Source organism: Dermacentor albipictus, chromosome 4 (genome assembly GCF_038994185.2).
Source record: "Dermacentor albipictus isolate Rhodes 1998 colony chromosome 4, USDA_Dalb.pri_finalv2, whole genome shotgun sequence".
In the NCBI taxonomy this organism is placed as follows: Eukaryota; Metazoa; Arthropoda; class Arachnida; order Ixodida; family Ixodidae; genus Dermacentor; species Dermacentor albipictus.
In genome coordinates, this window is record NC_091824.1 from 28,421,212 (window position 1) to 28,445,307 (window position 24,096).

The 24,096-nt window shown below is 49.5% G+C and overlaps 1 protein-coding gene across 3 annotated transcripts in view; it reads left to right on the forward strand.

The window, feature by feature from the left end:
• Window positions 1-24,096, forward strand: part of LOC135900215 (phospholipid-transporting ATPase ABCA3-like) — a 661,060-nt gene that overhangs the window by 593,844 nt on the left and 43,120 nt on the right. For all 3 annotated transcript variants that reach the window (XM_070536864.1, XM_070536866.1, XM_070536865.1), the window contains one exon: window positions 15,528-15,701. In XM_070536864.1, the coding sequence (XP_070392965.1) occupies window positions 15,528-15,701 (174 nt within the window). The remainder of the gene's footprint in view (window positions 1-15,527; window positions 15,702-24,096) is intronic.

A 24,096-nucleotide genomic window follows, 5' to 3' on the forward strand; every position in this document is an offset into this window, starting at 1 on the left:
AAGCCGGAAAAGTGCCGCTTCGCTTACGAGGAGCTTCTATTTTTAGGCCACGTCATCAGCAAATCTGGAGTCCGCCCCGACCCGCAGAAGACAGCTGCCATAGCAAAGTTCCCACAGCCCATCGACAAGAAGGCAGTGCGTAGATTTCTTGGCATGTGTGCCTACTACAGGCGATTTGTCAAGAACTTTTCACGCATCGCTGAGCCGCTGACGCAGCTAACTAAATGTGACGTCGAGTTCAAGTGGGAAACGCCGCAGGCCGAGGCATTTCAAGAACTCAAACGACGCATGCAGTCGCCGCCCGTACTTGCGCACTTCGACGATCACGCCGATACCGAAATCCACACTGACGCCAGTAGCCTAGGCCTCGGCGCCGTCCTGGTCCAGAGAAAAGATGGACATGAACACGTGATAGCTTACGCTAGCCGGTCGTTGTCAAAAGCGGAAGGCAATTATTCTACAACCGAAAAGGAATGCCTCGCCATCGTTTGGGCTACAGCGAAATTTCGCCCTTACCTATATGGCAGGCCATTCAAAGTCGTCAGCGACCATCACGCCTTGTGTTGGCTAGCGAATTTAAAGGATCCCTCAGGACGGCTGGCACGGTGGAGCCTCAGACTACAAGAATACGACATCACCGTAACATACAAGTCCGGACGAAAACATTCGGACGCCGATTGCCTATCCCGCGCCCCCATTGACCCGCCGCCGCAAGATGACGAGGATGACGACGCCTTCCTTGGAATAATAAGCGCGGAAGACTTCGCCGAACAACAACGAGCGGACCCGGAACTTAAAGGCCTCGTCGATTATTTGGAAGGGCACACCGACGTTGTCCCCAGGGCATTTAGGCGCGGATTATCTTCCTTCACGCTTCAAGACAGTCTACTCGTGAAGAAGAACTTCTCGCCAGTCCGCGCCAATTACCTTCTTGTTGTCCCCTCAGGACTTCGTCCAGAAGTATTGCATGCCCTACATGACGATCCGACCGCTGGACACCTCGGATTTTCCCGGACACTATCGAGGATACAAGAAAAGTATTATTGGCCGCGCCTGACCGCCGACGTCACCCGTTATGTCAGAACATGCCGAGACTGTCAGCGACGCAAGACGCCGCCGACAAGGCCAGCCGGATTACTACAGCCAATCGACCCTCCTTGCCGACCATTCCAGCAGATCGGGATGGACTTGCTGGGACCCTTCCCGACGTCAATAACCGGAAATAAGTGGATCGTCGTGGCGACGGACTACCTCACCCGCTTCGCTGAAACAAAAGCACTGCCGAAAGGTAGCGCAGCCGAAGTTGCGAAATTCTTTGTCGAAAACATCCTGCTGCGACATGGCGCCCCAGAAGTCCTCATCACCGACCGAGGAACGGCCTTTACAGCGGAGCTCACCCAAGCCATTCTGAAATACAGTCAGACAAGGCACAGGAGGACAACGGCTTACCACCCGCAGACGAATGGTCTTACGGAGCGGCTGAATAAGACCCTCGCCGACATGCTAGCGATGTACGTCGACGTCGAACACAAGACCTGGGATGCCGTCCTGCCGTACGTAACATTCGCTTATAACACGGCGGTGCAAGAAACAACACAGATCACGCCGTTCAAGTTGGTTTACGGCAGGAACCCGACGACGACGCTCGACGCCATGCTGCCGCACGTAACGGACGAAGAGAATCTTGACGTCGCTACCTATCTCCAGCGCGCCGAAGAAGCCCGACAGCTCGCCCGCCTGCGGATCAAGAACCAGCAGAGGACCGACAGCCGACACTACAACCTCCGACGACGCTTTGTCGAGTACCAGCCCGGTGACCGTGTTTGGGTTTGGACCCCTATACGCCGACGAGGACTGAGCGAGAAGCTTTTGCGTCGCTATTTTGGACCGTACAAGATCATCCGACGTATTGGTGCACTGGACTACGAGGTCGTGCCAGACGGCATTTCGCTGTCTCAGCGGCGCCGCTCACGACCTGAAATTGTCCACGTTGTGCGGCTCAAGCCGTACCACCAGCGTTGACGAACTTTGGGACTTCGCGTAACTGCCCTTTGGACTTTATTTCTTTTCGTTGTTTTGTTACTTATGTTTAATAAGTGTCCCTTTGTGTTTCGCTCTCTTTGTAGCATCGGGACGATGCTTTTTAAGAGGGGGGTATTGACACGTGTATTTATAATTATCGGGCGACCAGGTTTCACCGCCTAACAAATCTTATCGCACAGCGCGGGACGCGCTTGCATGTATCCGAAGTTTCTGGAAAGTTATCGATGCGTCTATCCGCTGTCTGTTGTCGCCGAACCTTGTATTATCTGATTTCATCGGGTGACGCGAATGGTGTAGAACTTTGTGGAAGGCACGCGGGTCCGAACGATTAGACTGGAACATTCGACTACTGCTGTATAAAAGCCGACGCGCTTGACCCGCAGATTAGATTTTCGACGATCGCCGACTGTGTTCGCCGCTTTCGTTGTGCTATAAGTGTAGCCTGTTTTGTGGGCACAGGTTCGCCCAATAAAAGCTAGTTTTGTATTTCACCGTACTGCTTCTTTCTTCGCCGTCACTACCACGTGACAATATCATGTTTCAGTAGTGCCGTGCAGCATTGAGGAAGCTACACGCTTCTTTGACCAATCAGGGGGGCGAACACCATTATTCTACATTCCACTCTTCTCCATCCTAAAGGTGCCCTTCCGTGCCCTGTCGTCTGCTAGCGGCGAGCGTTGCAAGCAGCAGCAGCAGCGCCTTCTAAGACTGCAACTGCGCCCCGAGACCAGTTGCTAAAATAGTAGCGGTAGAAAACTCGTTCTGTATTGACTATGACAACAAAAAGGCGTGCACCTTCAGGATATTTCGAGATACATAGGAGAAGGAGGGTTGCGAAGACGGTGGAAGCGGAGGGTTTAGAAGGAGCACTCGACCAGCATGCCACACGGGAGCATGGCGCTAACGCTTGGTCAATCTTGCAGCATCCACTTGTACACGGTACGCTCGCTCACGTTTTTAAGTGCAAACCCTTTCCTTAATAAGAATTCATGCAAGTTCAGTGTACTCCCTCCGCAATCTTCCAAGCATGTTCAAAGCGAAGTTACTACACGTACCTTCTGTGAAAAAGAGCAGCTTGGAACGATACCATAAAAGCAAGCCTGCGGACACCATTGTTGCCAAAGACGAAGCATTACCCAGGAGGGAGTATTCCACGGCGCTGTGGCTGTGCCGACTGCACGTATGAATTTAGCCACTGTTACATCAAAAAATTGTTTTGCTAAGAGATTTATTAGCAACGGGCGCAAACGGGTAGCGGTCACAAGCGTTCGGCGGAAGACAGCAACCACGACCTCATGCCGGTAGCGATGGTACTGTGGCGCAGGCAGGCTACTCTTCTTCGTTACAATCGCACTCCGCAGAAAAAGGCGCCATCCTGGCGGCTTAAGGCGAAGAGACTACTATTGGGTCGTAGTAGGTCTTAATGCGAGAGACGTAGACAAGTTCGCGGCCGCGATGGCGTAGGTCCGTCGATTGCGTGAGGGGCTCTACGATGTAATTGACGGAGGACGTTTGCTCGAGAACGCGGTAGGGTCCTAGGTACTTTGCGACAAGTTTTGAGGAGAGGCCGGGTGTAGTAGCGGGTACCCGAAGCCATACGAGAGAGCCAGGCAAAAAAGTTGGTGCAGAACGGCCGGCAGGTTGACGGGATTGCTGCTGCCACTGGTCCTCGGTGGAAAACGAGCGGGCAAGCTGGCGGCATTCCTCGGCATGACGAGCAGCTTCAGATAGCGGAGTACTTTCGGACGCGTCACGTGTATATGAGAGAATGGTATCGAGAGTAGTAGAAGGTTCTCGTCCGTATAGGAGAAAGTAAGGGGAAAAACCAGTAGTTGCTTGGGTCGCAGTATTGTACGCATACGTTACGAAAGGGAGAAATCGGTCCCAGTTTGAATGATCAGAGGCGACGTACATCGAGAGCATATCGCAAGAGTACGGTTGAACCGCTCGGTCATGCCGTTAGTTTGCGGATGGTGCGCTGTACTGGTGCGGTGAACGATTCGGCATTCGTCGAGTAGTGCCTTCAAAGCATCGGGAAAAAAGGCGTGACCTCTATCGCTCAAAAGTTCGCGAGGGGCACCGTGGCGAAGAACGAAATGTCGTAACTGAAACGATCCAACGTCGCGGCGGTGGCAGTCGGCAAAGCGGCTGTTTCAGCAAAGCGGGTCAAGTGATCCACTGCAACAATAATCCAGCGGTTGCCTCCTGGAGTAGAGGGGAGCGGTCCGTAGGTGTCTGTACCAACACGATCAAAGGGCCGAATATGGCAGGGAATGGGTTGTGACGGGTTGACTTGTCCGGGAGGTACTTTTCGGCGTTGGCACTGAGCACAAGAGCTAATCAACTTTCTTACGTAATTATACATGCCGCGCCAATAAAATCGGATGCCTAGTCGAGCATAGGTCTTTAAGAGGCCAGCATGCGCACACTGAGGGTCTGCGTGGAAAGCGTCGCAGACAAGGTCACGGAGATGGCGGGGTATCACGAGGAGCCAACTGCGGCTGTCAGAGAGGTAATTACGACGATAAAGAAGGCCGTCGCGAATGCAGAAGTGGGTAGCCTGGCGGCGAAGAGCGCGAGATAGTGAAGAGGTGGATTTATCATAAAGGATGCTGATGAGAGCACTGATCCAGGGATCCTTGAGCTGCTCCGACGGTATGTTGCGCAGTGCATGCGATGTAAGTGTGGCCTCAAGGGCAGATAGGCAAGCGCAGTCAGCGGAGACCGGTGAGCGAGAAAGGGCGTCAGCGACCGTGTGTTTGCGGCCGGAATGGTAGAGAACGCGGATGTCGTTCTCTTGTAGCTTAAGGGCCCAGCGAGCAAGTCGGCCAGATGGGTCCTTAAGGGTAGACAGCCAACGAAGGGTGTGATGGTCAGTGACGACATCGAAAGGGTGACCATACAAATAAGGACGGATGTTTCAAGGGCCCAAATAATGGCTAAGCTCTCTTTCCCTGTAACAGAGTAATTAGCCTCGGCCTTTGTCAGAGTTCAGCTCGCGTATGCAACGACATATTCATCAGACACCGCTTTACGTTGCGCGAGTACGGCGCCAAGTCCGACGCCGCTGGCATCGGTGTGGACCTCTGTGGGGGCTGCAGGTTCGAAGTGGCGGAGGATAGGTGGCGAGATTAGCACGTGGCGTAATTTTGTGAAGGCGTCATCACAGGCGGGTGACGAAGCGGAAAGTTCTTTGTCGCCACATAGAAGAGCTGTCAGGGGAGCACTTATGGAAGCGAAATTTCGAATGATACGTCGGAAGTATGAGAATAAACCAAGACAATTTTGAAGCTACTTTAACTTCGTTGGTTGCGGAATGTTGGTGACAGCGCGGAGCTTGGCTGGATCCGGAAGGACGCCCTCTCGTAATACAAAATGGCCAAAGAATAGTGAGCTTCCGGGCGCCGAAACATTTTTTAAAGTTAAGTTGAAGTCCCGCTTCAGTAAGGCATTTCATAACTTGCTCGAGACGGCTTAGATGTGTTCGGAAATCAGCGGAAAAGACAACTACGTCATCCAGGTAGCATAAACATGTGTTCCATTTGAGGCCGCATAAAATATTATCCATCATTCTCTGAAAAGTGGCTGGAGCGTTACACATGCCGAAAGGCATGACGATGAATTCGTGTAATCCATCACATGTTACAAATGCTGCTTTAGGTAGATTAGATGGTACCAAAGGAACTTGCCAGTATCCGGAACGTAAATCCAGCGAAGAAAAGAACTCAGCTCCCTGCAAACAGTCGAGGGTGCCGTCGATGCGCGGTAACGGGTAAACGTCCTTGTGCGTCATCTTGTTCAGGCCTCGGTAGTCGACGCAGAATCGAATAAAGCCATCCTTTTTCTTGACGAGGACGATGGGTTATGCCCAGGGAATGTGGGAAGGCTGCACAACGCCACGCTTGAGCATGTCAGCAACCTGGTGGTCAATGACTAGGCGCTCAGAGGCGGATAATCGGCAAGGGCGCTGCCGTAAAGGTGCATGACTCCCGATATCTATCTGGTGAAAAACGGTCGATGTGCGGTCCAAACCGGAAGCATGGCTGTCGAAAGAAGCGCTGAACCTCTGCAGGAGAGCAATAAGCTGGCTTCGTTCTGAAGATGACGTGCCATCGTCGATGGAGCAGTGAAAAGCGTCGAGGAGTGACTGATCAACCGCAGGGTCACAAGTAAGTGCGCCAAGGTCCACAGAAACAGAAACGGCAGGAGCGTCAAAGATGCAGAAGGTGTCGACCGCTTGAACAAGGCCTAGGCATTGTTATGACTTTGCACCGCTGCACCACTATTACGACTTTGTGGTCCCGTAGCGCTCGTCACCCGTTTCGTGACAGAGCGTTAGTAGCGAAGACTCCGAGCCAGGCGTCGATGAGAATAACGAAAGGGATTTTATACATTATATACAGGTCATTGTACAGGACAAGATCGGATCGGCACTGGGGCCGAGAGCTCACGCAAACGCGACTGTTCCCGCACGGCGACGTCCGGCGAAAACGCGTGACACATCTCACCCCAGTCGAGAGCGGCACTGTCTCCCGGTGAGTCAGCGGATCCGGTTTTCGAGGCGGCCGGCTCGCGGCTTTATACTCCCCGAGAACCATTGTCACTCAAACGGCCCAATACAAAGTCAGCACTCGGCGGTCGTCCGAGAGGTCCAACCAGCGACCGCGCTGGCCACCCGGTTCAAAGTTCGCGCGCGCGGTGACCCCCAGGAAAAGGGAGGTGCGGCGCCGGGCTGTCTGGCACTTGCTGACACGTCTGAACACGTTGGCTGCCGATGCTTCTCCCGCAGGACACCGCTGCCTGACGGCTCAGCATCTTGACTTTTCAAGGAAGAATTTGGGCGCTCGCAGGATAAATTCTGCATCTTGCAGATTCGGAATCCGGGCTTGTGGTAATGGCACAACAGCATTCACCATGAATTAAAGCTAAAGGGCAGGCCGTGGGATTGTCGACGACCATTTTCGTGACGCCACTGGTAAGAGTAAGAAGTGCAAAGGGCAGCGGAGAACATCGGCGGCGAATGAACACCTGAGAGGGCGTAAAGAGAACAGGGCCATTAGAAATAGCGTCGCACGACACAGGCACAAGCAGGGAAGAGCGTGGAGGGATGGTATTGTCTTCGGACGCAAACAGTTTAACACTAGAAGGGTCGTTTTCGATAGTCTCGAGGTCGGGAAGTGCAGAATGTTCGAGTTTGGTGTGGCAACAGTCAATAACGGCGTTATTATTTGCGAGGAAGTCCCAGCCTAATATAATGTCACGGGAACACGAGAGCAGCACGACGAATTCGACGGTGTACAGTAGACCTTGAATGAAGACGCGAGCAGAACAGGCAGCGAGAGGCGTTATATTTTGAGCGTTCGCGGTTCGAAGGGAGAAGTTGGAGAGGGGCGTCAAAACCTTTCGTAGTCTGCGGCAGAGTTCGGCTGAAAATTACGGATACGGCGGCTCCTGTATCTACAAGTGCCAGGACGGCGATTCCTTCCACAGAGACTTCAATTACGTTGGCTGGAGAGGGACGAGGACTTTGGCATTGCGACGTGGACGCAGTTCGTGCCTCGGGAACTGCGGCCATCAGCTTTCCCGCTCGATGGACACGGGACGGCGCCGCGTCGAAGAAAGCTAGCGACGACGGGGAGATGGTGAGCGGCTGGTAAAGGCGATTGGGCGGTCAGGGGAAAAGGAAGAGGCACAATTTAAATGCAAATTGATGTCTGTACGGCATCCTTGCATAATCTTCTCGTTATTTGCACGTTTTCAATTGAGAAAGTGGAGAACTCTATTTAAGGTATAATAGAACCTCAATAAATGTTTTAATTAAGACCGCAGCAAAATCACGTACTAAACCGCTCTTAAACCTGGAGAGAAGGTTTCAAGTGAATACTTCTCGAAAGAATCGCTTGTCAAGGCCATTCAGTCGGTCAACATGTTCGAACTGTGGGACTACATCTAGCTGCGCAAGGTTTTGCGCTCGTGGCTCTTGTAGCCTTGACGCTGCTGCACGGAACTCCTGAAACAGAGTATAGACGATCGAACAGTGCACCTAGTGTCAGTTGCAAACAAATTTTGTCCTCGTCGAAATTTCACACGTAGTTTCACGAAGATAAAATAGCAAGAGCGAGAGCCCTCCACAAAAGATTCCGTAGTGTCAGGGACGTGGTCTATGTGGACGAGGCAGAGTGCACATAAAGACAAGGTATGTTGATAGTTGCTGAGATTCTAGAGGGCGACTCCAGAGTTAGTGGCACTGTAAAAACAGGCAAGGCGGAGGCGGCGGAGGAGGTTGCCTTAGCACTGGCACTAGCTTCCACGGAGGCTAACATCGCGGTCAGCGACTCCAAGACCACCGTCAACAATTATGTCAAAGGAAGAATCTCGCCGGAAGTGCTAAGAATTTTAAACAACTTTCGTGAAGATCGAGATGTTCACATTATATGGGCACCCGCACACTCCTCCCTTCCTGGGAGCGAAATAGCGCACAACCTGGCTCGCAAACTGGCGGACCGAGCAGGTGACCCGCAAATATTGGGAACGGATAGATACCGGATGACAAGCTTTAACGACAAGCAGCATCAAGCAGTATAAACTGGAAAGGACCCATTTCTCCCGGGGACACTTATGGCTAAGTAAACGGCAAGCGACAGCATGGCGCCTCTTAGAAACAGATACATATCCGAACCCGGCCGCCTACCACCGCTACCACTGGGACCTTTACATGGGTAGATGTAGATGCTGTCTAGAAAGGGCGGGCCTACAACATATGGTTTGGGCTTGTCCTCGGACATCCACACAGAATAAAACACACAAGACCAGAGAGCAGTGGCCGGCTGCGTTGCTCAGCTGTGCACCGGAAGACCAACTTGAGGCAATCCAGCAGGCCGAAGATGACGCAGGGCCCAAGGGCTCGAGGCCCTCATCTAAGTCGAGAGGCCGAGGTCACTTAAATCTGCTGTACTAAAGTTTATTCCTCCTCCTCCTCGTCGAAGGTTTATAAGCCGTAATGATTTTTTTTATTTTTAAATTCGTGAGTTCACGTATGTTTAAATGACCCTGAAACGATTTTGACGATTTTCTACAAACCTACTGAGCCGTTAGAGTATGTCTTTCTGATCATTAATTGACGCATGTAAGTGCTGCGCGTGAAGCGTGTAATTTATTATGAGGTTTTAACATGTACATCGCTGCCGATCGCAGCACACTGCTCGGCAGCATTTTCAGCCGCCCCTACCCATTTGACGTAAATTGCCCAATTGACGTTAGTATAGAGCGAGCTATTCGATTGGCAGCCCAGGGGCGTCATTGATAATTTTTCCAACTTTATGGTGAAAAAATCTTGCTCGTAATAGCTGGAATGTTAGTTAACTTGTTTCTATAAAAAAAGCAAGTAACAAAAAGAGAATACAGAATAATTTCTCACTACACATAAGCACTTCCCAGCACACCGCAAGTGTCGCCTACTTGTGTTACAACGTGCTGCGTTTTTACGAGAGCTCTGCGGTCAGTGTCGGTCTCAGTCTTTTCGCGAGCACCACGATTCACCTTTGTTGATTTGTGGGCTACAAACTTTGTGACTGGCAACATGTCAAGCTGCGACATCGTGTCCCTCTGCAAGGCAGCAGACGAGCGGAGTGGCTGCAGCGCATCGGACAGTTGCTATCCAATCGGCGCCAGCATTTGCGCTTTTGCGGCCGTAACTTTACGCTGGAGTATTACTACCATAATAGCGCTTCGCAATTCGGGCAAATGCAAGCGCACGTGAACAGGGCCTGGCCGCTTGACCGTGCCCTTTAAATGGATGAGCAGAAGCGCAAACGTGAATGGTCCGCACGCTGCAGCCACCTGATGGTTCAGAGCTCAACCAAACACAGTCGCAGTAACGAAGTGTATTCTTCTTTGCTGCTGGCGTAAATTTTTTGCAGGAGCGTGACCGTGAATACGTTGTTCTTGTAAATGTTTAAAATGTTTTACTCTTGGTTAGAGCAATATTAGCTCTTTGTTTGGCTGGTTAAGCTCTGCGCCACCAGGTGGCTGGACAGTGCAAACCGGTCAGGCCGCTATCGTACGTCTACGCTAAAGCTCCTTCAACTGCCGGAGTTTATGTCTCCACCGTTCCGTTACAGAATGTTTATATTATTTCTAATTATAGAAATGTTTTAACCCTGACCAAAAGGTTGCTATCTCGTAGTGCTGGAGTTACGCCTGAGTGCCATAACTGCGTATGCCATTAGATGGGTACCCTCACGACGTCACTAATGAAAGTTCTTGAAATGAGGTAGATTTTTCTCTTAAATATGTTTTCGTAAAAACTGCATCCTGAATTCGTTACGTTGTTTTCTTTTCAAAGCGTTAGCAATTCTTAGGGTATTCACGCACTTTTCAGCAGCTAGCTGTCTGCGTGTGTGTTTGTTTCTATCTATAGTCGGCTACAACTTTAGAAAAAAGGAGGCGTTTACTCCTCCGAGGCGGGTGCACCAATGGGCGCGCATTCTGGACCGACGTCATGCGCCGGACGGCCGGTGACTTCGCCGCTTCGGTCATCTGGGCGGGGCCTCCCCTTTTTTCTAAAGTTGTATCCGACTATATGTATCAATGTTTATATCTGATCGTTTTCCCGCCTACTTGAGTCACTCGGTAGTTAGTATTCGAATGAATAGCGCATAGGGCTCCTATTTTGAGGTAACAGGGTTCCAAACCAACCATCAGGCGAACTTGGGTCACTGAGTATGTGTCAATGCGCACATGCGTGCCGGTCTTCAACGAACCTCTTCAACGCCGTTATTGGTCACGGTAGATGCAGTATTGGGTAGGTAAACCGCTGTTCAAAGAAACTCTTTGACGCCAAGTTGGAGTGCTGTGTATGTGCCACTCGGTTCGTGCTGGTCTCCAATGAACCGCTTTGATGCCAACTTCTGTAACTAGGTGTGGGCCACTGGGAATGTGCTTCTGTACGATGACGAAATAGATCCCTTCAATTTCTGCGACGCTGAGCGGAATCGAACCCACATCAGAAGGTCTCCTCAAGAACAGCAAACCCGGCGCTTTAGACGGCCGCTCCACAAATGCACTCTGTATATGCCGCTTTTCATTGAACGTCCTTCACGCCAACGCAAACTGTGATTTCAATGCACTGGATATCTGCTGCTCTTCAATGAACCTTTCCCTAACTTGGGTCACTCAGAATGTGCCACTGAGTGTACGGCAAGCAAGGGAATAATTTTCAGCCTTCACAGCTAGGCACCGGCGCGCCGCACTTCTCGTCTCGGAGGCCACGCGCGGACTTCTCGGCAGTGCCGCAAGATGGCGCATCGCGTCAAGAAAAAAAGCGTGAGAGGAGCCCGATTGCTGCATGTAGCGTTTCTAAGTACTTGCAAGCTCTAACGCGCCATGTATAATAAAGGCCACGCGCAGGCTTCGCGACGGTGGCGCTAGATGGCGCCGAGTGTTCATAGACAATTACTGTATGGAGATATGTTGCAGCTTTAGTATGGTGGCTAGAAAGGGACAGTGTGACGGGCGGGAGCCAGTTGGCAGCACAGAGGAGCGATGAAAGTTGCAGGCGGCGCTACTTGCAGCTGGTGTGCAGCTTTCGCGGCTTTTAAAGGGGGCGCCCTCTCCTTGCTCCGACTCGCACAGCGCTACTGGCATGGCGCCTCATATCCTTGCTCCCCTCGCCGGTGATCACCGCTTTCCTGCGTCCACCACGGACTGTGCACGGCCACTTATGAGCCACTAAATGCTTAGGCCTTAAAAGGAGGAAATTCACATTTGTAGGCCACTCTGGTCGAGTTGGTTTTTACTAATATGCTTGCATGGGGTTAGCGCAAGTGAACTTGGACCGTGAACCCAAACAACCCGAAACGCCCACTGTCAACTTTTGTCATTCGGTCATCTGCCGCAAATGTAGCCAGTGGGCGCAGAGAAAATCGTACACGCAAACAGACAAAAACAACGTTGGGCCTGCGCGCAATAAACCGGGAAATCGGGAAAACCGGGTCACCGCGTCGTTCAGTTCCCCATTAGCGTTCGCATGCTCCAGCAACATGCCCTTTAAAAAGCTTTAGCTTTGTAAAAAAGAATGAGGTTCGCGTTCTGTTGGCGTTCTGGCGAACCTCAACATGCACTAAATATTGTCCATCACTGCTTTCGTTGTACAGGTCCACAAGACGAAACACTTTATCACCTAGTACAGTAACCAACATTCACACATCAGACGTAGCTTAGCAGTAGGCTCTATTTCATTCTCCTTAACTTCAAATGTTTCTAGCGCCCCTTTTGAAGAACCTCGTCCTTGTTCAATGCGAAAATTTGCAGCCTAGTGAACACCACAAAGTGGATCATTTTTGCAGTGAGGTCATTGCGATGGAGCTGGCATCCCACATGGCGGAGTGTTAAACTATTCAAAAACTGCATGGAATCATGCACACTGAAAACATAAAGCTTCTCTGTTGAAAAAAAATAATGTGAATGCATCCTCTGCCACTTTAATGAGCGTGGCTTAGGCCTCCCCTGTCAAATTGTTGCGTGAACACGCTGTTCTTTAAATGTGCTTCAATTCGAAGTGCCTTTTGCGAGCAACACACTCTGTTGTCCACTACTTGCCAGCACGTTTCATGTTTTGCTAATACAATTCACGCGGAGCCGCATCTTTAGCCGGTCTAAAGAAGGGAGGCCCTTGGCTTTCCACGTTCTGTAACCGCTGCTGCACCCGGGTACAAAGCATGTTCGCCCTTTCGGCGCCATGAGGGCACGCTGCGTTATCTAATACATAACACATGAACAGTATAATATCACGCACTACGCTCCTCGAAATAATCACAGTGGCACATGTGCGGCGCTTCCCAGCTTTCCAGTGATCACGATCGACGCGCGGTCTATATGGTCTACACGCCTACGCTTGCCCGGCAGACCACGCTACACGGGCAAGGGCCGTGCCGCGGCTTGTCCTTGCACACCAGCGCGCTTCAGCGCCCCTAGCGGGGCCGGGAAATTTCATCGCTCATCTCGCCTCACTCTCGCACGGCGCAGATACGCCTCCCATCACACTGCCCCCTTCTAACCACCCGCTATATCTTTAGGGAGCCAGAGTTGCGCCAAGGTGCGCCATCTTGGGCCCCAAAGTTATGCGAGAAAGGCCCTCGCCGCACGCGCAGGATGCGCGCTCGCGTGGCAGTACCAGCAGCGCTTCTTCTTTTCTTTTCTTTTCTTTTTTATTATTTTGCACGAGAAGTAAATCTGTCACCTCATTACGACGAGCCTAGTTTTTACATCTACGCATCTTATCATCTAATGCGCATGGTAGCAATGTCTGCGAGCTTTTCCAATTTGTATGCAACACCGAATATAAACATTAGTGGTAATTCTTATTAGGCGTGCATGTGACCACGACTCGCGACAGCTGAAAGACGTCAATATGCGTATTCAAGAAACACTTGTCTCACGTCCAACACTCATTGTGTATAAAGTGAGGAAGCTAATCACAATTCAGGCGAATGACGCCAGGAATTCCATGCACTCATACATTGTTTGCATTGACTGCTGCTATACTATGCTGATTCTAACGATGACCGCGTATCGTTGTCTTGTTTTACACCGTCAAGGACAAAGTTAGCTGCGTTATCTGTCTCATATGTAGCAGACACACGCGCTGACCAAGACTGCATGCGTTACGTGTTTATACAACTTAAGTTCATGTGGATACATCGAATTGTGAAGCTTCTGCAGCGCAGTGCTTCGATTTTCAGAAATTAATGGGCGATTACGATACTCCCTAGTGCTAAGTATGAGGCAGCTCTATACGTGTTTTCATTCCGCCATATATTGAGGCAAAGAATTCGAAAAAGACATGTAGCAGAGTCGACAATTGTCGAAAATCTGATCTGCGGGTCAAGTGCGTCGGCTTTTATACGTGACTCGTCGAAGGTTCCCGTGTAATCGCTGGTGCCGCGAGGCTTCCAGAAAGTACTACACAATTCTCGTCGCGCGTACAATCAGAATACAAAACAATCGCACACATGACAATCGAAACAAGCGCGAACGAGAACAAACCAAGCAAGCCCGATCGGGAGCTGACGCGAGCAGACGATAGTACGAAGTGGTTGGTCCGGCTGAAACCAGATACGAGTACGCATCGAGCGGTCAGGCGGGTCCGCACGAAACCAGTTTCCTGCGCGCACTCAAGGGGCCGTTCCAGTTTTCAGCCCTAAAAAGGCCGTCCTCATTGGCCTCCGCCATTCGCGTCTTTCATCTGCCACTTGGCGTTCGCTCTTTCACCTTTCGCTGCTGTGCTCGTTCGCTCGGTTACGCCGTCGACGCCGACGCTCGCCGCAGGAACGGGCCATTAAGAACTGTGCTCTCAACTAAACTTTTTTGTGTACCTCGTCGTACTGCAAAACATGTCAGTGCGTCGTGTAACATCGACTGCGAAATTTAACCTTGATAACTCATGCGAACAGGTATCTTCCGACGAGGGCCATCGAGGAAGAAGCAATAAAAATAACAACAGTACCGACGTGATTTGCGATTCAACGGTCGGTTCCTGCTGAGTATTGGTGTCACGTGCGGATCTTCGCAGCGCAATGAAGCGCGTTTTCACCACGTTATGGCGTTCGGTGAATAGCGGAACTAGAATTGCCAATGGCGATACAAGCGGCGTGTGGAAAAGACGATGTTATTACGTTATGTCGCTATATTGATTCAACGCTAACGCATTACCGGTGACAGTCATCGTGACATCTATTCTACCGCACTCTGTGTGTGTGTGTGTGTGTGTGTGTGTGTGTGTGTGTGTGTGTGTGTGTGTGTGTGTGTGTGTGTGTGTGTGTGTGTGTGTGTGTGTGTGTGTGTGTGTGTGTGTGTTTGTGTGTGTGTGTGTGTGTGTGTGTTTGTGTGTGTGTGTGTGCGTGCGTGCGTGCGTGCGTGCGTGCGTGTGTGTGTGTGTGTGTGTGTGTGTGTGTGTGTGTGTGTGTGTGTGTGTGTGTGTGTGTGTGTGTGTGTGTGCGCGCGCGCGTGCGTGTGTGTTGCATCAGTGGCAGTGCAAAGCAGCTCTATAGCAATCAGCCTGCTTAAAATAATTTCTGTGAAATTAAATGCAAAAGACATAATGGGGTTTTCCGTGCTAAGACACCATCTCATTATAAGGCACGCGGTAGTGAGGGACTCCGGATTATTTTAGACCCCCTCGGGTTCTATAACGTGCACACGGGTGTTTTCGCATTCCTCCCCCCTCCTCCCACCACAGTGCGGCCGCCGTGGCCGGAGTTTTATCCTGCGACCTCGAGCTTAGCAGTGCAACACCGATGCCACTAAGCAACCACGACGGCTTGTTAAAATTAAATGCAGTTATGTCGCATTTTTCGTAAAAAGACGCTCGAGGGTATATACATGTTACAGGATTGCGCTAACGCATGACGACTATATTTGAGCTCACCTCACTGCCATTTTTTCTTCGCATGCCCTTCATCGCCCTTTGTCGCCACTCTTTCAAGTGGGGGAAACATGCGCAAGCTCTCCGTCGGGGTGGCGTTGGTCGGACTGCCTGAAGTCGTGTTCCTGGACGAACCGTACGCCGGTGTCGACGTGTTGGCCAGGGCGCGCATCGACAAAAGACTCAGCCGCATCAAGAACAGCACGCAATGCAGCATCGTGCTCACTTCTCACAGGTATCGCTTAGCTCCTCGTTGACATGCTCCACGTGTCATGAACGGAAATATTGTAAAACCGTGGGGCTGAAAAAATGGAAGGAGTTCTTACCTTCCAATATGTTAGCATCATTAGGTGCATTTTCCGTGCTCCTCGCGCCTGAGGGTCTTGCATGTCTTGGTATTCTTTGCTCATTGCTCCACATATAACTGTGATTATTTTCATAGAAAAAGTGTTGGCCTTTGTTTTTATATTGCTGGGAGTTGCCACGCTTTTCTGAAAAACTACATAACTCGCGAGATTTGTATTTACATAAAGTGTGGCGAACATATCAAAGGCAATATGTATGTATACACGAAAATTTCGAATTGTGTGTTAACTGGGCCTCATTGGAGCCCTCAAACATACCTTTATTGAAGTCAAGAAGTGCATTTGAAGGTATAATAGACCATTTAAAAAATACTGTGTAACAAACCTTACGTCAATGCGTTCACCGGAAGCGGAGTTATTCGCAATCAAAGATCGGATTTGATCTCCTTAGCGGTGCTCCTGCTAATTTTTCAGAGCATCGCGCTGCGAAGACTACGGCGCAATGGGGCGTTGTGACAACGCTCCGCCTATTGAAGTCACCGTGGCCCGCAGTTCATGTTCAGTTTTGTATGTTAACGTAGACGCGACTGCTTCCTATTCGGGGGCCTACGATGCGCCAAAACTCGGAAGCTAACCCTCAACTTAAAGTTGAGTTCACGGTGTCTCATCTCTTGTCTGTGTAACAGTGTACTAGACAGCTACGCACAGCGCTTTTTCCTTTCATCTAGCGTCAGGTAGCACATCTTTCGCACTTATCTCTACGGCAATTACACAATATCTAAGGGTCAGATGAAGCGTCATTTTGATGTTCGCTCCTGCGAGTACATCGGCAGCACCCACATCGGGTAAGCGATGGAAGCCGCACAGTGCATTCTCACTGAAAGCATTCCTAACGTAACGAGATTTGACCATAATGGCGACACAGCTCGAAGGTGTGCAACTCGGCAAGCAGACGACCTAAACACGGCAAGCAGACGGCATGCTCGCACTCTGGCTGGAGCCACGTCTCACGCAGACGCCACTCGGAGCACGCGGATGTCCGCAGCGGACACAGCGAGCGGGCTCGTCGCGGCTACCTTCGGTCGCCGCGACATCTATGCTATGCAACAGATGCAGCTACCTGCAACTGTTTGCTGTTTGCTGTAGGCACAGCAGTACTCGCGCTCATGTACTTCAGTCTGGCCATGCAGCGTGGTGCGCTCCGGCATTGTCCCACGCCGCCTTGACCGAAATGCCATCCAAATTGCGCATTCCGAACCTCTGACAATGGCAGAATACGAAGCAATGTCTGCCAAGGCGGTTATCCAGGAGATACCAGGAGTGAGCGCGCGCTGGCAAACATGCGTCTGGTCTGACTTAATGTTTCCCGTGGTTCGAGGCTAGCTGAGTGCTAAAAATCAATCGAAATTAGAGAGACCCAACGGCTACGACACCGATGAGCAGTCTGGCCAAAGCTTATTTCCTTCATGGGCGGCCGCAAAGTAGCGTGATCGGACAATAGTCGGCTTCTTTCGGAAGTATGTAATCCTTATCGAAATTCGAAACGCAGATTTCCGATTACTATAGCCAATTTGTTAACCTAAGTGATTAGGTATACATAGTAACAGCAGGGAGAAACTCCCTGATCCAAATCTCGCTCTTGATTGACGTCCGCTATCGGCCTATCAATATCATCAACAGCCTATTTGATCTCCACTGCAGTATACGAAGGCCTAGCTCTCCCTGCGCTTTCCAATTACCCCTGTCCTGCGCCAACCGATCACAGCTAGCACCTGCCAATTTCTTGATTTCATTACCCTACCTCATTTGCCGTCCTCGACTGCGCTTCCCTTCTCTTTGCAGCCATTATGTAACCCTAATGGCCCACCGGTTATCTAACCTACGCATTACATGACTTGCCCAGCTCCATTTCTCTCTTAATGGCTACCCCTGTTTACGCTCTGATCCACATCGCTCTCTTCCTGTCTCTTAACAATATGCCTAACATACTTCGTTCGATCGCTCTTTCCACGGTCCTTAGCTTGTTTTCGAGCTTCTTTGTCAGTCTCCAAGTTTCTGCCCCATATGTCAGCACCGGTAGAATGCACTGATAGTACTCCTTTCTTTTTAATGATGATGGTAAGCTTCCAGTAAGGATCTGAAAATGCCTGCCGAATGCGCGCCAACCCATTTTTATTCTTCTGTAAATTTCCTTCTCATGATCAGGGTCCCCTGTGAATAATTGACCTAGGTAAGCGTACTCCTTCACAGACTCTAGGGGCTGGCTGGCAATCCTGAACTCTTGTTCCCTTACCCGGCTATTCATCATTATCTTTGCCTTCTGCATATTAATCTTCAACCCCACCCTTACACTCTCTCTGTTAAGTTCCTCAATCATTCCTTGTAACTCGTTTGCAGTATTGCTGAATACAACAATATCATCGGCAAACCGAAGGTTACTGAGATGTTCGCCGTCGATCCTTACTCCAAGCCTTCCCAGTTTAAAAGCTTGAATACTTCTTCCAAGCACGCAGTGAATAGCATTGGAGAGATTGTGTCTCTTTGTCTGACCCTTTTCTTTATACGTATCTTCCTACTTTTCTTGTGCAGAATTGGGGTAGCTGTGGAATCTTTCTAGATATTTTCCAAAATATTTACGTAAGCCTCCTCAACTCCTTGATTATGTAGTGCCTCTATGACTGCTGGTATCTCTACTGGATCAAATGCCTTTTCGTAATCTATGAAAGCCATGTAGATAGGTAGATTGTACTCTGCAGATTTCTCGATTACCTGATTCATTACATGGATGTAATCCATTGTAGAGTATTAGCCTGTTCCCTTGTTTGACTGAAGTCAAGTCTGGACCTCATTCTATTAGAAATTATCTTCATTAATATTTTATACAATGCTAGAAGTAAGCTAACGGGCCTATTTTTTCAATTCTTTAACATGTCCCTTCTTGTGGATTAGTATAATGTTGGCTTTCTCCCAGTTCTCTGGGAACCATGAAGTCGATAGACAGTTAGTATAAAGGACCGCTAGTTTTTCAATCATTACTTCTCCTCTATCTTTGATTAAATCGGCTGGTAGTCCATTTTCTGCTGCCGCTTCTCCCCGTTTTATGTCTTGCAGGGCCCTTCTCAGTTCATCGCTAGTTATAGAAGGAGGCTCTGTAACCTGTTCATTACTACTTCGAATTGAGGTATCGTAGTCGCTTTGGGTACTGTGCAGGTCAGTATAGAATTCTTCCACTGCATTTACGATATCTTCGAGATTTCCCATGATATTACCCTGCTTATGTTTCAGTGCATACAACTTGGTTTGTCCGATGCCAAGTTTCCTTGTCACTGATTTCAGGCAGCGTCCGTTCTTTACAGCTTCCTCAGTCTTTCTCACGTTATATTTCAAATGTCCCTTATTTTGTCCTTGTTGATTAGTTTCCACAGTTCCGCGAATTCTATCTCATCTCTTGAGTTGGATACTTTCATTCTTTGTCATTTCTTTATTAGGTCCTTTCTTACTTGGGACAGCTTACCTACTGGTTGCCTTGGAGCCTTACCTCCCACCTCCCACTTCAACTGCGCCTTCTGAAGCCAGTCTAGTTACGGTTTCATTCATTGCCTCTATGTCATCATCTCTCTGTTCTAAGGCTGCATATTCATCTCCACGTGCCGACCTGAATTGGTCTGCTTTTACCCTTACTGCGTCTTGGTTGGCCTGTTTCTTCTTGACCAATTTCACTCATTCGCTCTTCAAACGGAGGTGAATCCTAGCCCTCACTACCCTATGATAACTGCACTTTACCCTACCTAATACTTATACTTCCTGCGCTATGATGGGATCGGCAGAACGTGGTAAATCAATTTCGTACTTTTTCAGCATTAGGACTTTTCCAGGTCCACTTTTTGTTCCAACGCTTCCCGAAGAAACTATTCATTGTTCGCAGCTTATTCCTTTCTGCGAATTCTACCTACATCTTTCCTCGAGTGTTCCTAGAATCTACGCTGTAGTGGGAATCTGCTAAACAACGAAATATGGCAAACACTGGAGGCTCCAATATACTCAAAAAAAAATTACGCCACCGGCTGGTAAACGCGAAAGACAAGCTTCCAAAGACTAAGGCCCAAACAATGAAACGTTCCTTTCCATCGAGCGCTTCCTAACCTTACGTGAGGCCTCCTTACAGCGAAGGACCGATGGAGGAAGCAAGCATACTCTGAAAGCTCCCTTCACCCGTCCTCACGTAAGGAGCGGTTGCCGCCATGCCTGGGTTCGAGATTATCTCTTAAAAGCTTTAGGCGAACACCAGAACACCACTATTCAATAAAAAAGGTTGTATCCTCGCACAATCTTTAAGTTGATGAGCTGATATAGAGAAGCGTGGACGCTTTTTTCTAGTATTGTTCACTAAACCTAAAGAAGCAGCGCATTACAGTGCAAAACTTTATGTGCTCCAGCAACGCTGGCACGCCGGCGTCGTGCAACGCCTAGCAACGCGTAGCAACGCTTCCATGCCGCACGCGTGACTGAAACGAACGTGCCTGGCAAAACGTACCGTGCTCGCGCTTCTCCGAAGGTGGGCGACAGCGCGCATGCGCAAGCAAACGTCACGTGGTTAAGCAGTGAGGCGAAGCGCTCGTTCAGGGCCAGGAGCGGCGTAAGGACGCATGACGGTAGCTTCGCCTAAACAATAAAACGTTCCTTTCCTTCGAGCGCCTCCTAACCTTACGTGAGGCCTCCTTACAGCGAAGGACCGACGGAGGAAGCAAGCGTATACTCTGACGCCTACCGTTTAGGTAGCATGGAGGGGTCCTTGCGGAAGGTAAGGAAACGGTCTAAGGTTAGGAGGATTTCAGAATCCGGCCCTGAAAGCTCCCTTCACCCGTCCTCACCTAAGGAGCGGTTGCCGCGTGCCTGGGTTCGAGATTATTTCTTTAAATCTTTCTGCGAACACCATTATTCTATTAAAAAATGTTGTATTGTCGCACAATCTTTAAATTGAATAGCTAATATAGAGAAGCGTGGACGCTTTCTTCTAGTTTTGTTTACTAAAGTTTAAAAAAAGTTGCGCATTACAGTGCAAAACTTGATGTGCTCCAGCAACGCTGGCACGCCGGCGTCTTGCAACGGCTAGCAACGCCTAGCAATGTTTTCATGCCACACGCGTGACTGAAACGAACATGCCCGGCAAGACGTACCGTGCTCGCGCTTCTCCGCTGGTGGGCGACAGTGCGCATGCGCAAGCGAATGCCACGTGGTTAAGCAGTGAGGTGAAGCGCTCGTTCAGGGCCAGGAGCGGCGTAAGGACGCATGAAGCTAGTTTTGGAGCTACCTTATGCTGAGCAAGCACCAAGGAAGCCTTCACCGAGGGCCCCTCAGTAAGGAAGCTTTCAGAGTGACATAAGGTAGCCTCACCGCAATGAAGACTTACTTAGTGAGGTAAGGAAGATTTCATTGTTTGGCTCCTTATGCTGAGGAAGCACCAAGGAAGCCTTCACCGAGGGCGCCTCAGTAAGGAAGCTTTCAAAGTGACATAAGGTGGCCTCACCGCAATGACGGCTTCCTTACTGAGGAAAGGAGGGTTTCATTGTTTGGCCCTAACTTTCCTGGCATCGTCTACGGGATTCCATATGAAGACCGCGACTGCGTATATATCGACGAGACAGGCAATTTCGAACAGCGGTTGAAGCAGCATGTTAATGACGTCAAAAAGAAAAAAGCGCCTCAAACGCCTTGGCAGAGCATGCAGATGACTTGGGCCACAGGATTGGTTGGGTAACGCCAAGATATTAGAAAAAGAAAGAAATTTGACGTCAAGACACCACTTGGAATCCCTCCTAATCCAAATGACAGGCAGCACCCTCAACCTGAATGACGGAACCCTCCCCCCCATCTACACGCGCTGCTTACGTCGTATTTTAAAGCCATATAAACATAGTATCGCACGTCCTTGATTTCATTGTGAACAAGGCTCCCGTCAGGGGAGCCGAAGCGTCTTTTCTTGTATTCATTCAGTGGTCGGTGTCCTTCTTTTTACCCTTCTTCATGATGCCTCCCGACCAGACGGACTTCCGTCAAAACCTCGACTTCACTGGAGGCTTCTAAGAGGGTGCAGAGAAGGCTTCGTCTGAAAAGAGAGTTTGAGAAAAAGGCGACTTCGGGCTGTGCTTGTGAGCTCCACGCATGGCGCACGGCTGTAAAAGTTGGCTGAGATGTTCACAGCAGTGAGTGCCATCCTTGGACTGTGTTCTTTCACCTAGACCAAGGAGTGGCTCAGGATATCATTTTAGAGGAAAAATGATAAGCTGTCGTTGCTAAACCGAATGTTCTCGCTAAGTAAATATGTATAGATGAATTGCTGCCTTTGTAAAATTTTCTTAACTGATAGAAAGCGCTATACGCGGGCGAAGTTCCATACGAACAAGTCATATATAGAACGCTTTCAAGTACGCGAATTAATTATAAGCAACTGAGCTTCCTATTACAAGTGCTCGAAAAAAACAGCCTGCCTAGAATTTGGGTTGTGATTCGGCAGAATGGCACAAGTAGGCTGGTTTTTCTAACATTTCGCCTCTTCCCTGGCTACACTTTAGAAAACTTGTGGGCATTGCGTCTGAATCTTCAGACGCAATGCTCAGGCTAGTTTTTAAACACATACATACATACATACATACATACATACATACATACATACATACATACATACTGTATGTATGTATGTATGTATGTATGTATGTATGTATGTATGTATGTATGTATGTATGACACATGAACCGCCGTGGTTGCTCAGTGGCTATGGTGTTGGGCTGCTGAATACGAGGTCGCGGGATCGCATGTCGGCCACGGCTGCCGCATTTCGATGAGGGCGAAAACACCTGTGTACTTAGCTTTAGGTGCACGTTAAAGAACCCCAGGTTGTCGAAATTTCCGAAGTCCTCAACTACGGCGTGCCTCATAATCAGAAAGTGGGTTTGGCACGTAAAACCTCATAGTTTTAATAGATACATACTATATGGCAACGGCGAAGCACGCCTATCGACCATAGCATAATTTTTATGCTCAGCTTCCTTTGTTACCACTATGCCGACCCGAATTTGAAGGTTTTCTAGGGGGTAGCCACATTTTGCCGATACTGTGGGAACTTGGGGTAACAGCGAAAGAACAGCCACGACACGGTGCAGCCTGCTTTTATCGCATCATCATCATCAGCAGCAGCAGCAGCAGCAGCAGCCTGGTTACGCCCACTGCAGGGCAAAGGCCTCTCCCATACTTCTCCAACAGCCCCGGTCATGTACTAATTGTAGACATGCCGTCCCTGCAAACTTCATAATCTCATCCGCCCACCTAACTTTCTGCCGCCTCCTGCTACGCTTCCCTTCCCTTGGAATCCAGTCCGTAACCCTTAATGACCATCGGTTATCTTCCCTCCTCATTACATGTCCTGCCCATGCCCATTTCTTTTTCTTGATTTACACTAAGATGTCATTAACTCGCGTTTGTTCCCTCACCCAATCTGCTTTTTTCTTATCCCTTAACGTTACACCCATCATTCTTCTTTTTATAGCTCGTTGCGTCGTCCTCAATTTAAGTTGAACGCTTTTCGTAAGCCTCCAAGTTTCTGCCCCGTAGGTGAGTACTGGTAAGACACAGCTGTTATACACTTTTCTCTTGAGGGATAATGGCAACCTGCTGCTCATGATGTGAGAATGCCTGCCAAACGCACCCCAGCCCATTCTTATCCTTCTGATTATTTCCGTCTCATGATCCGGATCCGCCGTCACTACCTGCCCTAAGTAAATGTATTCCCTTACCACTTCCAGTGCCTCGCTACCTATTCTAAATTGCTGTTCTCTTCCGGGGCTGTTAAAAATTACTTTAGTTTTATGCAGATTAATTTTCAGACCCACTGTTCTGCTTTGCCTCTCCAGGTCAGTGAGCATGCATTGCAATTGGTCTCCTGAGTTACTAAGCAAGGCAATGTCATCAGCTAATCGCAAGTTACTAAGGTATTCTCCACTAACTTTTATCCCCAATTCTTCCCAATCCAGGTCTCTGAATACCTCCCGTAAACAGGCCGTGAATAGCATTGGAGAGATCGTATCTCCCTGTCTGACGCCTTTCTTTATTGGGATTTTGTTGCTGTCTTTATGCAGGACTACGGTGGCTGTGGAGCCGCTATAGATATCTTTCAGTATTTTTACATGCGGCTCGTCTACACTCAGATTCCGCAATGCCTCCATGACTGCTGAGGTTTCGACAGAATCAAATGCTTTCTCGTGATCAATGAAAGCTATATATAAGGGTTGGTTATATTCCGCACATTTCTCTATCACCTGTTTGATAGTG